Raw genomic sequence first — 14,019 nt, 5'->3', positions numbered from 1 at the left:
TCCTTTACTTATCCTCTAAACTCTTTAGACAAAATGTTAGTGTGTTTATGCAATGGTTTATATTTAAAAAGGTGTCATTTCTTTTTTTAAATTGTGTTCTTTTAAAATGTTATCTTTTATTAGAAAAAAATGGCAAGCTATAATGAGAGGTTTTTTTTTTGGATGAAAAAAAAGATCTTGAACGTCACTTGACAGATAATAGGACTCTCACTAGATATAATCATATCCTGTGCTAACCTTCTAAAGAACAGATAAACATGAATCCCTCAGACAGAATTGGACAGAAAAAATATGATTTATTATTACTTATCTGTTATTTATTATTATTTATCTACATTATAAATAAATTCACTGTGATTTGTGACATGTTCTGAGCAGAGATGCATGTGAATCTCACCAGCTCAATGAGAAACGTTCCTGCTCCGAATTCATTTTCAAAAAAAAAAAAAAAAGCAGCAGCTGAAAAATGGGACTACACACGGGGACTCTAAATGGTGGCCATCAATAAACATGGGTGCTTTGCTTTGCATTCATCTCTCTCGCTTAATTTGTTTCTTAGACGCACACGGGTCCCCCGGCTGCTGACCTTTCAGAGAGAGACTCCTGAACCAGCAGATAGAGCTGGAGCGCTTTTGGCTGAGAGGTCATTTATTTATGAAGAGCACAGCCACTAAAGGAGTGGATGGACAGAGAGAGAGCGCAAGAGAAAGAGAGAGAGAGAGAGAGAGAGAGAGAGAGAGAGAGAGAGAGAGAGAGAGAGAGAGAGAGAGAGAGAGAGAGCACTAAGGAAATGTCATAGCACATTTATACCAGAGGGGCTCTCAATCTCTGAAAAGCACACACACACACACACACACACACACAGATCTGAAGCAATAGGGCCACAGTACTGACTGTTAATATATGCTAAACATCTGTTCTAACTAAATTGCATCAACTGTCAGGATGAACACGCTCAGACTGAGGTTCATCGGAGTCAACTGTATGAAATCTGTTTTCATATCTGATACAAACAGAGCAGGAGACAAAAGCAGGAGGCTAGGACCTAGGACCTAGGAGAGCTAGGGGAACCAGAGAAACAGATTGAACCCTTAATATGCAATCTCACAGACATATGTACAGTATATATACTGTATTAGTTGTTGGTGGTTAAAAACTTTTCCTCACACCTACAGAATTCAATCCTTGCCTCCGCCCAGCAAGTGTGGAGTTCTCCCTGTTCTTCAGGGGTTTCCTCGGGGTACTCCAGTTTCCTTCCACAGCCCAAAGACAAGCATCGCTGAGTAGCATCTCTAAACTGTCTGTAGTGTGTGAATGTGTGTGTGTGTGTGTGTGTGTGTGTGTGTGTGTGTGTATATATGTGTGCTTGTGTTAAAAACACTGCAAATAATCTCCAGTGTCCATAAGTTGGCCCCTTCACAGAAAGCGGTCTGAAGTAATTATTTTTCAACACTTCAGTCTGGAACATCCCTGCAAATAGCTGTCACAGACAGTCTCATTTCATAGCCCCCCTGTGTAGGCTTCATCACTTCAGCCTAGACCACACTGTGGAAAGGCAGGAAGTCGAAAACAGACAGCAGGAAACAGAAGATCATTTGATGTTAAAGATTATAGAGCTTTACTGTCATTCTAGTAATATACCATAAGTGTACCATAGAATAAAACAGCATTCTCCAAAGCCTTACATTACAGAAGTGACAAACAGTGAAATGCACCTGATAATGTGCAGTGAAAATTAGAAATAAAGGGGCAGTGCAAAATGACAAAATTCATTGGATGTACATGACAAAATTCTTACTCTGCATTTCTTCTCGTTTCCATTGGTACAGTAGAGAAAGTGTTATAAATGAGTTCCGTATGATACTGTAGTATAGAGTATAATATACAGCAGTCTCACTGCAATACTGGAGTATTACTTTATACTGTAAAAAGGAATTATTACACTCTTTACTAAAAGACTGGTGACTATAAGAATATACTCACTTTATATACTATCTATCTATCTATCTATCTATCTATCTATCTATCTATCTATCTATCTATCTATCTATCTATCTATCTATCTATCTGTCTCTCTGTCTGTCTGTCTGTCTGTCTGTCTGTCTATCTATCTATCTATCTATCCGCATATCCATTTATCCACCAACCTCTCTCTCTCTCTCTCTCTCTCTCTCTCTCTCTCTCTCTCTCTCTCTCTCTCTCTCACTATTCCATGTATAAAATTTTATACAAGTACAAATGTGAGGTAAAATCCTGGAGTGCAATTAGGCAGTGTCAGTAAACACATATCACTTTCCTTTTCCTGATGAAGTGGCAACAAGATGAAGTGATTTATTCAAGCTTGAAAGTAAGATTTTAAGATTAAATTGTATCAGTTCTATGCAGTAGCTCATCCTCTTGTCAGGGAAACATCCTATAAAAATTGAGTAAAGGGGACCACGTGCCCAGGAGGCATCACAAGCTGTCTGTCCTTCCAAAACAATCTCAACACCTTCTCTGACGCAGTGTTGAATGAGAGGGGTGAGAAAACACACCCTGCTCCAGCACGCAAAAATGCTTCGCGCAGTTAAAAATGACAGCGCGGTGATGTGTGAGTCTGTGTCCCACAGTGTGGTATGACCATGACCCCTTTTTAAAGGGCATGGAGTAATTAGCCTATATAACCTGCCTTTTCTCCAACAAGGCAGCATTCACATCATATTATAGTACATGAGTACCTGTATTACTGTGTACGACTTTCTGAAGTAAATGTTGGCGCTACGCTAGAGCTTTTTATTTTATTAATGCAGTGTTTATGGGACATTTGCACTAGTTATATACATGTTCTTAGCTGCATTACTGTAACACTGCTGGTTACTCAGGTAGAACTGTACAGAAATACATACACTATTTATGCTCATCTCTATTTATCTGAACAGCTCCTATGCCGAAACAAAGGTAGTGCTAATCCTGTTAGAAGACACCACGTTTAAAGCCCTTTATGACAAAACATAAACATTTTTAAAAGCTCTTTCTGACCACTGACAGTTTGTCAAAATGTTATGTAAGTTTATGTTAAGTGACAAGAATTTTTGTTGACATAAGGTTACGTTATGACACTTCCCGGGCTGGATTACATTAGAACATGGTGACATCTGACTTTGAAGCTCAGTGTACAGGGTGACAATGTTAATGATGTGACGTGATTTGCCAAGTGAGGCATAAATTGGAAAATTAACAAAAGTGAGCACTTCTAAAAGATGTTCTTGTGATCGCTGTACTTTAACTTTAAACATTGACATGAACCTGCTACATAACAATATATCAGACACAATCCAAAACCATTATAATTATACATAATTATAATATAATTAGTTATATTGTTAGATTATTTATGACAATGTCATGATGCCATCACCAGAGTAGTGTACAATATATTTCATCTGTCAACATCTTTGATGTTACACAGCCACCTCTCATGACACTTCTCCTGGCTGTAAGCAAATTCTTATACTGCTTATACCTAACAACCATAACATCAGCAATCTGTAGATTGATCCGATGTCTGTTGAAAAAACCTTTCTTTACATGTATATATGTGTTAAACAAAAAGACTTAATGTATTAAGCTCTAGGAACATTACCCTAAAAGTACGGCATTATCTCCCATCATTTTTAAACCTTTTTTTTTTTACCATGTGTAGCTGAGTTCTCAAATCTGATTGGTCAGAATTTATAGTATGGCTTAGAATGTAGTTCCTGTTGTAACATGATAGTTTATCAAATAACAGCTTATACACAAGCAGATAAAACCCAAACAGAAAAATTGATGTGCTGAGGTATGGAAGGAGTCTCAGGTGTTATTGCTTTGTAACAATAATGGGAAAGTCTTCAGAAGAATTTACTCCTTCTAGTTTCTCTATAAGATGAGAGAGAGAGAGAGAGAGAGAGAGAAAATAATTTTATCGTGTCTATAATGTCTAAGTGTTGACTGGATAGAACAAACAGTATAAACAGAATACTGCAGATTACTGTGCACTTACACAAAAATAATCCAGTTTGATATAGTAACATGTCTAGGTAACATGTCTATGTGCTATTCCTTACATATTATATGTATTTGTTATTTTGTAAGATTTTTGCTGTTTTGTATGTTTTTACTAGCATGCTGCTACCTCTAAACTTTGACTTGACCGGTGTTCAGAGTCAGTAAAAGGACTCATTAGCACTTTAAAGTACATGGATATGAAACAATTTGGTGATTATGAGTAAAATCGAATAACAGCAGTGGGGTTAACAATGTATGCATCAGATAAATTAGTTATATCCAGCAATATTGATATCCACACAAGCTGTATATGATGTACACGCAACCATTTTAGATGTCTTACCAGCACAAATAAAATTATAAAGGGTTACATTGCCAAGGTATAAAATAAATAAATGCCATGCATCATTGTTAAAACCACAGTACTGTTCTAGATTTTTAGATAGCTTAGATAACTCAGATAGTGCACAAGCCTGTGCTAACCCCCTCGCTGGTTACACATGAGGACAAGATACATGTAATCTTGCCCCCATTTCGACTGGCTGCTGTGGTTGGTGCTGTAGATGTTGGTGTAGCGCAATGAAGTCTAGTAATATGAGATAAGGAAATGATTTGGAATCACCATCACTGGTTTATTTTTAGCTGTATGTTAATGTATAAAACCAACATGTTATTACGAAGGCTTATTTTACACATTTCCACCACTTTCTCCTCTTCAGTGTATGTAAATTGAGCGTCCAGCCATTGATTAAAAAATTAGGTGCATTTCTAACCATAACTACATGACACAGAGAAGAGAATATCTAGCAAGCTAAGTTAGACAGCTGTGTAGCCAAACTAATATATACTAAATATCTCCTATCTGTATTAGTTACATCTGTATAATGATGATGGAAAAAAATAAATGAAGGTTAGCAGTTAGTTTTTCATGGCTGATTGATGTAAGGTGTTTATCAATAAATCTTCTTGTATCTTGATTTTCCAGCATCTCTTCCTGCTATGCATTAATAATCATACATCACGGATTAGTGGTTACGCTCGGCAGTGACATCACCCGTTTTTCACGTGCGTTTGTGCTTCAGCCGATCACTCACACTTAAGGTAAAATAACACCAGGTCCAGGCTGCAGTGAGATTTCCTCCTAGCTTGGCCCTATCAGTGAAACTGTGGCAAATGATAGCAAACTAAAGACAGAATACACAATAATAGCAACCGGTATGAAGCCATTTGAGGTACACAAGGTAAAAAAATTAAATCAGGATTCAATGTGTTGAATGTTGCTTATCTTCAAGCAAGTTTGGGAAATACATTTGATCAGCGTGTGTTACATAAATGAGCTTATATAGGTGGTGCAGGACATGGGAAGTTCAAATTTAGGACATGAACCGTAAGTTCAAATGTTAAGTCATGCCACAGACATCTATTCCATGAGCCAAGGAAGCAAAATTGGCCATGCTCTCTATCTGTGTGGGAAGAATGACCTACACTTCTTTCCTGTCAATCACAACGACTCTAGCCAATCACGGGTGTCTGTGAGCTTGTGTCTGCAGAAAAAGAGCACGGATATTGATTTTAAAAATAATTAAATAAATAGAATATTTATTATTAAATCTATTGGAATTGCAGAGAAAAAATGACAGCAACCAATTTTGCAACAAAAGAAACTATTTATTTGGAATATGCATTACCAGTACAAATTAAGAGACCAGAAAACCTACACCTTGTTAGTTTTTTCCTTCACAAAAACAAATTGGAACTGAAAAGACAATAATTTGTTGTTCCGGTTTTTATACATGTGCAGAGATCTTAAAAGTTAAAACTCATCAAGAGAAAGGCTCCGCACTTTATATATATATATATTTATTTATATATATATTTATTTATTTGTTTATTTATTAAAAAAAGAAGAGGAAAAAAAAGAAACATTCAAAAACACTGCAGGATTTTTTAAAGAACAAAAAACATGCAACAAAGTAAACATTTGATGTTTTACAAATTGCTTCGTATGCAAAAAACTAAAAGCATCATTACATGAAGCTTTCAACAATACGCTGAAACTGGGCAGGCGATGAGACACGTGTGTGTGTGCGTGCGTGTGTGTTTTTGTGTGTGAATGAGGGTTCAGGCTTATTATGTCACTCTTCAACCCAGATTTGACCAACTGTGTTTGTGTGTGAATGGATGGAGTTTAGCACTTATTTATTTAACTCGAACACACACAGTGATTCGACTCATTATCTAGCGACTAGGTTTAGAAGGTGTGTTAAACTCCAGATATACATTTAGGCCTCTGGGTTAGAATAAATCAGCACAGATGTTTATTATTGAATCTTTTCTAGCTTAGCATTAGATGGTACGTCTAAGCGAATAGTCTACACTAACACTTGCTAGTAGGCTTTCTTGATGAGGGAATAATAGAATAACCGCTAGAATAATAATAATAATCTATGCCGATGGAGCTGTTTTGGCTGGTTGTGGCTGACTCATGTAGCCAAAAAGGAGTGTCCCTGTGTGTCCATAGTCCATCAGAGCTAGACGATTTGACAAAAAAAAAGACCTTTTCCTTCTTGGCAATACTGTCCCTTTAAAGACCCATTTGCAGGTGTATTAGAGATCAGGAAATCAGTAAAGTGTGCTGGACTCTCGACACAGAAATAAAAGGCCCTCTTTCTTAATGGGTGCTCATTATAAAATGTCATGATATGGCTTAGTGATGGATGGTGCATCTAACTAAATAAATTACAGCGCTTAATGTGACAAAAAGCTTTGTTGATTTGCTACAAGTAACACGATACAATCATAATCGATGTGCGATGCACAACACACTTGAGTTTTTTTAGTGTGATAAGATTAGTGTGCAGTTATACACTTTATTCTAAATTGGCCACAAAGCCCCAGCCTTGTCACATTGCTTTAGGAATATCATATCTATTATGTTGATCAAATCCTAAAAGATTTCTTAAAGACACAGCCTGCCCATCAGAGACCTGGTTCACGCTAATATGAAGCACAAGATGTATCGTTTTTATACTCTGTTTAAAAGAGCAAAATAAGAATAAAAAGGTGCACATCTACGTACATAGCGCATTCTTGGGCTAATTCACATTATGCTAAAGCAAGAACACACAAAAATAAAGAAAAATGTAACAGAGCTGAAGCTAAAAAGAAAAGCGCGTTAGGCTATTCACAACATGACGACGTAAAAATATACGCAAATGTTTTCTGCATTTTTGTGCCATGTTTTCTTTCGACAAACACTACTGAATTCGGACTGCATTTTTGGTTTTGAATACGAAGAACTGGCGCTTTCGCTAAGAAACAAGCCCAGATACAGAAGATAGTACATAATTTACAATGTGAACATTGGTTAAAATGATGATGATAAACAAAATAGGCATGTCTGCTGTTTTTGGTATCAAAGTAATGACAGATACGTGAGATATTATCACCAAGAAAGACCAGAAACTAAAAGCAAGGTTGTTCTCCAATGGGGTGATTTAGTTATTGGATAAAAAAATGGCATAAAATGATAAAGTGACTTCACAACAGTCAAATTTATTAGAAAAATCTGATTAGATCTATGTAGCTGTGAAGACCTCTGCTGTTTTCTGTGTTATTTTCTGTTTTTCTAAAAAAGAAAAATATTCCATAAATCAATCATATAGACAAATTTACTGTATTTTCCGGACTATAAGTCACTCTGGAGTATAAGATGCACCCTCCTCAATATGTAACTCCATTTTGTAAGCCGCATTAAAGTAGTGTGCATTTAAAGTAGTGTCCTGTCAGTGTTGCCATAGGTTAGCACTCTATAATATTGCTGATTCCTGCCTCTTGTTGAAACGTTAGGTTAGCACCAAGCTATTGGTAGTGTACCATACAGTCATATAGAACAGATACCTGTATGAAACTCTATTCATGTCACAGTTTTATAGTTAATCATAAAATTAATCAAGACTGTACAGTAAGTATTCTTCTCTCAGTCACAATGCTAACCATTCTGCTGCCATCAAATAAATCATCTAATGTTGAACCATAACCAAAAACTAAAATCAGAGCACCATCATGAGGGTTAAAAACATCTTATAGTCTGTAAAATACAGTAGCTTTAAAGTTCGCATTATTTCAAATCTATTTCAGCTTATTACAGAAGGGATTTTGGTTCACAGCAGCATTTGGCTCGTCTTTAACTGATGCGGTTGGGTTTTTGATTTTAATCACAAACAGGTGAATCTTAACTTCTTAATCTGCGAAGGCCTTTCGGCATTGTCACTGGTGGAGATTATACACAGAAAGCAACAAAAATGTTTTTTTTTTTTTTGTTTTTGTTTTTTTAAAGAAAAGAGGTTTTTAGGAATCAAAGACAAGCGATGTATGTATAGCCTAATTAAAAATCAATTTCAAGTTACATGATGGAGAGAGAGACTGAGATACAAAATATGTCTTTATAATACAGTATGTCCCTATATTACAACATGGAGATATGATCACGTCAAATGAACATGCAAATCATGAGTGTTAAAATGTAGAAAAATACTTTGGCACTATGGATACAGAAAATGTTCAAGGATTCTTACCATGATAAAAATGTGATAAGGTTTTGATATGGAAAATGGGGCATTATATGCACCATAATTTCTGTTTTAGAAATCAGTTTATTGTTATGATTTGTTGTTTATATTGTTTATCTAAGAGGTAGTGTGATCGGACATATTAACCCCTTCAGACCCCATCTCCATTCGTAGATTTTGTTTAAAGGATTTTTTTTCATTCAATCCATGAGGAGCTGCATCAAAATACTATTTAAGACTGAAAACTATTTAATGAAGAAGAATTAGAGTTAATTATAATTGAGGATAGAAAAAAAAATGATCTGAAGGGGTTAATACAAATTGAGGGCTGTATTTGAGAACAGAAATCTGTGTGTGTGTTTGGGTGAAATAAAATACAGAGACCCAGCTTAGTGAGTGCATTATTTAAACCTAGTGATGAACGACTGAGAGTGACGGAACAAAAAGAGAGTCCATGGTTTGTGCAGTAGTGAGGGAACAAGAAGGAGTGAGGTGATGAGGGGATCAGTTGGAGGTGTCAGAGTGAACACTCCCGGGTCCTTCTGTGGGTGAGGTCACTGAGGAGGGGGTAGTAGCATCCTGCCATCCACCGTTAGCCTGTGGAAGAACAAATAACATACATTAGAGAAGTGAAAGAAAAAGTTAAGAAAATATTATTGCATGTGGTGATAATTTATTATATAATACCCAATCAGCAAATCATGTGGCATCAATGCACTGCATAAGTTCTTGCAGTTACAACTCAAGAGCTACAGTTAATGTTCACATCACTCATCACAAAAAATGTCTCAGAATCTCAGTGACTTTAACCGTGACATGGTTGTTGGTGCCAATGGGCTGGTCTGAGTATTTCAAAAACTGCTGAGCTCCTGGGATCTCCTGATCTCCAACAATATACAATAGAATTTACACAAACCAATGCAAACAAACATAAAAACAAACAAACAGACAAAACAAAACAAAAAAACATTCGGTTTTAGACAGACAGACAGACAGACAGGCAGATAGCTGGATAGCTAGACAGATATATATTATATATATATATATATATATATATATATATATATATATATATATATATATATATATATACAGGCAGATAGCTAGATAGCTAGACAGATAGACAAGTAGATAGATAAAATAGAGGAAATACTGCTTTACTGCTGAGAATATAAATATACCGTGTTTGCTTTTCCCAGGAAGATGGGAAGCACTGCAGACGTGTAATACGGGACAGAGTTAAATGCTTGTCACTTTCACTGACACACACCATAATACTGAGCTGGGATGAAGTGGCCCACCATATAACACTCCCAGAAGAAACAAAGAAGGAAGCGGTGGTGGAAAATTATGACATTTGGAGATTGAAATGAAAACACAATGCGAGGCGCAGAAGCCATTTCTCCTTTTGCAGACAGGCCTGCTAAAGAGCATTTGGGGATATTAATAGCAAAAAGGCTGGAAATGGCAGCCGGCAGCCACTCAGCTCCAAGCCTGTTATTTAGAGCCAAGGCAGTCTGTAATCAAACAAAATGGAGGAGAGCAGAAAAAGATCTTAAAACGTGTTCGGTTACGGTGCCACGTTCCTATTTTCTACTGAAGGCATAATTACTGCTATAAAACGCTACATGAGCCATTATCAACACAGCGAACAAAGAGGGAAATCACTTGTCTGAAAAAGATTCCTCATCTTTAGACTTTAAATCGGCTTTTAGCACAAAGTCATTGCTGTCGTTTGTGAAATAAGGACTCTACTTCCACCTGCATATAAACAAGTGTATGATTAAATAAATGTTTAATCATTTTAAAAAAGCATGCAAATATTTGTGTTTTGTGGATTGTTGCTAAAAATATGAAAAATAAATCATTTTTTATCAAAAATGATTTTTATTACATGTGATGATGTTCAGGTCTGCCTCACTAAAGTGAGTCCCTCACTAAATGCAGCTTTAAATTCTGACATTAAAATCTAAAAAACAGACATTTCGGGATTTCAAATTTAATTGTTGCAATAAAACTGCTGTTAAATTTAAAGGCCACTGAGCATGAAAATGTGAGTGATATGCAGATGTAGAGTAACAGTTAATTTTATTTACCTTTTAATTTGGATATCAAGTAAGTAATTCTGTCACATTTGTTAGTAAATGTGGAATTTATTTTTATGTCAGGTTTTGGGAAACAATAAATGATTTAAAGATCTTTTATTTTATCTTTTATAAAAGCATTAAATAAAGCATGCTCGGACTGTCGATCTGGAATACACCAGAACCTCTGGTTCAAATATTTATACTATCTGCCTTTTTTTTTTGGTTATAAGAAAAATCAAATATTAGCTAATTTTTACATCCCTCCAATTCCCTTGGAATGGCACAGAGTGAAGGAAGCAGAAGGACTGGTTGGGATTTGAATACATCCGTGTTCTTTCTTATGGAACGGATTCGTTCTCATTAGCATATAGCAGAACGCGGGCCAAGACATGGCAGCACAGCCGTTGACCTTACTCCTCCTTGTCCTCTCTTTCTACCCCCCTTCGCTCTCTTACGCTGTCAGGGCCATTAGCTCTGCGCGAATGTGATCTGAGCAATGTGCTTGGATTGCTGTCCCAAGTCCGCACTCGGCTCCCTGTGTGTCTGTCTGATCGATTTTCCCCTTTACCACATGGCTTGTCGCTGTGAATTTTGCGACCGCACCAAAACCCCAGCAGCAGCTCCCGCCCGAAAGGAAATAAATAATTAAATTAGGGAGATGATGAGAGGGACAACAAAGGCGGTAAAGATAGAGGGCCACAAGCTTAGATTTAATTTTAGCATTAACATATAGTATTTTCCTTACAGTCTTTTTAGTAAGCATTTGTGCAGCTATGAGGTCTTACCTGTTCACAGCACACACACACACACACACAAAAACACACTGCTCGGCGTGGCACATGTCAGTGCAGGTGTTTGTAAAGCTCATATTGGACATGACGGGTGTGTCCGAGCCCTGTGGCGTTAACAACACGCAGCCGATCACACCGGGTGACTGTGGATCAGACATGTTCCACTAAGTGCCATTCCTAGCCCTATGGCTTTAAAATAATTGTTAGAGGGCACAGGAAAAAAATGTAATTTTTTTGTTTTCTTACACTGATGCCCTGCGGACTGTACATCTGGTTGGCTGTGAGGCCATCACTGTATCCTCCTGTCTGACTGATAACATGGCGAAGGGTATCCACCTGAAAATGCACAATAAACAACATAACAAGGTCAGATCAGAAACCCTCATACACACAAATAAACAAAGCAAGGTCGATGAGAAAGCACGAGCAGCAAAACAAAACTTAACAGAAAAAAGCACAAGGTCAGAAACACAGCAGCAATGAGTGAGACAAAGAAAACAACAATTCAAAGTAAACAACCACATAAACAATGTAAACACAGAGAAGTATCTAAAATGGAGACAAATGAAAAGAGTAAAACAGAACATCTGCATAATTCTTGTGGCAGTGAGTCAAGGTGACTGGACTTTTGTTATAATTGTAGACATTCATCGTTCATCTTTGTGAATTTAAAGTTGCTTATGATATGTTGCTTTTTTTAACGTCTGCAATTTTATTATGAACATTGATGTTGCACGGTAGAGTTATTAACTGTATATCTTTAAACACTATTTTAATATTTATCAAATATTGATATTTTAATTATTTATTGATATTTTAAATATGTTAATATTTAATATTTTATTGAAAAACAATATTGTAATTACATTGTTAATTATGACACATTTTTCAGCGACTTTTGAAATATTAACATGAAATATCTGCATGTAATCTCTGTAATCACGGCAGTAGTTGTTTGAAACTTTTGTATGAGAGGATGTCCCGTTATTAGCTAATAATGCGCATAAATGGATGAAAATAAATACTCATAGTTAGTACGGGCTCAGTACAGTACATTCCAAATAACATGATACCAGTTTCAGACTTGCTTGTCTACATGTACATATTCGCTCCCTGTAGCCTGCTCTTGTCTTTAAGGGTATTCTTTATTAGAGTAAATATCCAGCTGATGTAGTGACCAGTCTGATGTGTACTGTACCTGCGACTGCACGTTGGCTCCCACTTGAGCCCCCTGGTATGAATCGCCATTCATAGACTGCACACTCATAAACAAATCACCAGAGTTGGACATGTTAAAAGAGCCAGCTGAACCTAAGAGCAGAGAAGGAAAAGAGAAAAGAGGAAAAAGAAGCAGCAGCACAAAGACCACAGAGAGAGAGAGAGAGAGAGAGAGAGAGAGAGAGAGAGAGAGAGGGAGAGAGAGAGTAAGAGAGAGAGAGCAAGAGAGAGAGAGCAAGAGAGAGAGAGAGAGAGAGAGAGAGCAAGTGAGAGAGCGCAAGAGAGAGGGAGAGAGAGAGAGAGAGAGAGAGAGAGAGAGAGAGAGAGAGAGAGAGAGAGAGAGAGAGAGAGAGAGCAAGAGGTAGAGAGAGGAGAAGGAGAAAAAGCACATGCGGAAGTACAGTTAGACAAGCGTAACAGAGCAGAGAGAATGAGCAGCCCATAGAGAGCAGAGCATCAGCACTAAGGCTGAGCAAGAGATAACACTGTAGGACAGGTTTAAAGCAAGAGCAGGCAACTTGTAGTGTTAGCTAGCTAATGAAAGTACTTGTCCTACATACGCTGCTGTTTAAAAAATTTAAAGCAAGCCCAGAATGGATTTCAGTGAAATTTAAATCCTTGTAAAACAGGATTACAAGGCATTTTACATTTTTATTCAAACATGATAACCTCAATTCAACCAATAACAGCTCACACTCATCCTCATGACTAATAAAACATTGCAGAAAGGTTTATGAAGTGACTGCCATGCTGCGTGCAGCTCTGTCTGTGAACCAAAACACATAAAAGGAAAACTGAGGAAGAATGACCTCTGTTAGAGTCTTTCATGGTTTTTGGGACAAATGGCTGATTTGAACTGCACAGGAGTGGTGATAAAAGTAAGTAATCCCAAGAGTACTGCTGTACTTACACAATTTACATGCTCAATATCTTTGAACATGTGCCTATTTTATGTACAATGGTGCTGTCAACTGACCAGTAAAATCATTACATGTATTCTCTCATAAGCTTCATTTACACTTTGTCATTTTGAGTGTCTTTAGTATAAATGATTTACTGTCAGATTTGTTCAAACCACAAACCACCGACACATTTTAGCCACGTTGCACGTTACAGTATAAAATACGTCTTACTCTCCAAGCCACATTTGACAACGCACAAGTTCTGTGAATGCAGATGTTCGTTTTTTTTTTATGTTAACGTGATTAACCACAGCACAAAACATCATGATGAGGAATTCAGAAAACATCTAAAAACACTGAACAAGACTGCAGGTTTTTGAAAGTAATGAGATAATTGAAAATATGATCACTGACTGGAAAGAAA

The 14,019-nt window shown here is 36.8% G+C and overlaps 1 protein-coding gene across 2 annotated transcripts in view; it reads right to left on the bottom strand.

Moving 5' to 3' along the window:
- Positions 1–8,457: 8,457 nt before the first annotated feature.
- pbx1b (pre-B-cell leukemia homeobox 1b) overlaps positions 8,458–14,019 on the bottom strand; it is a 66,895-nt gene continuing 61,333 nt past the window's right edge. The window contains exons 7-9 of one of the 2 annotated variants that reach the window (XM_060867838.1): positions 12,674–12,786; positions 11,722–11,811; positions 8,458–9,194 (exon numbers count right to left, since the gene is read on the bottom strand). In XM_060867838.1, the coding sequence (XP_060723821.1) occupies positions 9,102–9,194; positions 11,722–11,811; positions 12,674–12,786 (296 nt within the window). In that variant the 3' untranslated portion in view covers positions 8,458–9,101. The remainder of the gene's footprint in view (positions 9,195–11,721; positions 11,812–12,673; positions 12,787–14,019) is intronic. The other variant, XM_060867837.1, reaches the window with a different exon arrangement.

Source organism: Tachysurus vachellii, chromosome 4 (genome assembly GCF_030014155.1).
Source record: "Tachysurus vachellii isolate PV-2020 chromosome 4, HZAU_Pvac_v1, whole genome shotgun sequence".
Classification (NCBI taxonomy): domain Eukaryota; kingdom Metazoa; phylum Chordata; class Actinopteri; order Siluriformes; family Bagridae; genus Tachysurus; species Tachysurus vachellii.
Note: the sequence above shows the minus strand (reverse complement) of the source record. Positions and strands in the feature narration are given on the sequence as shown.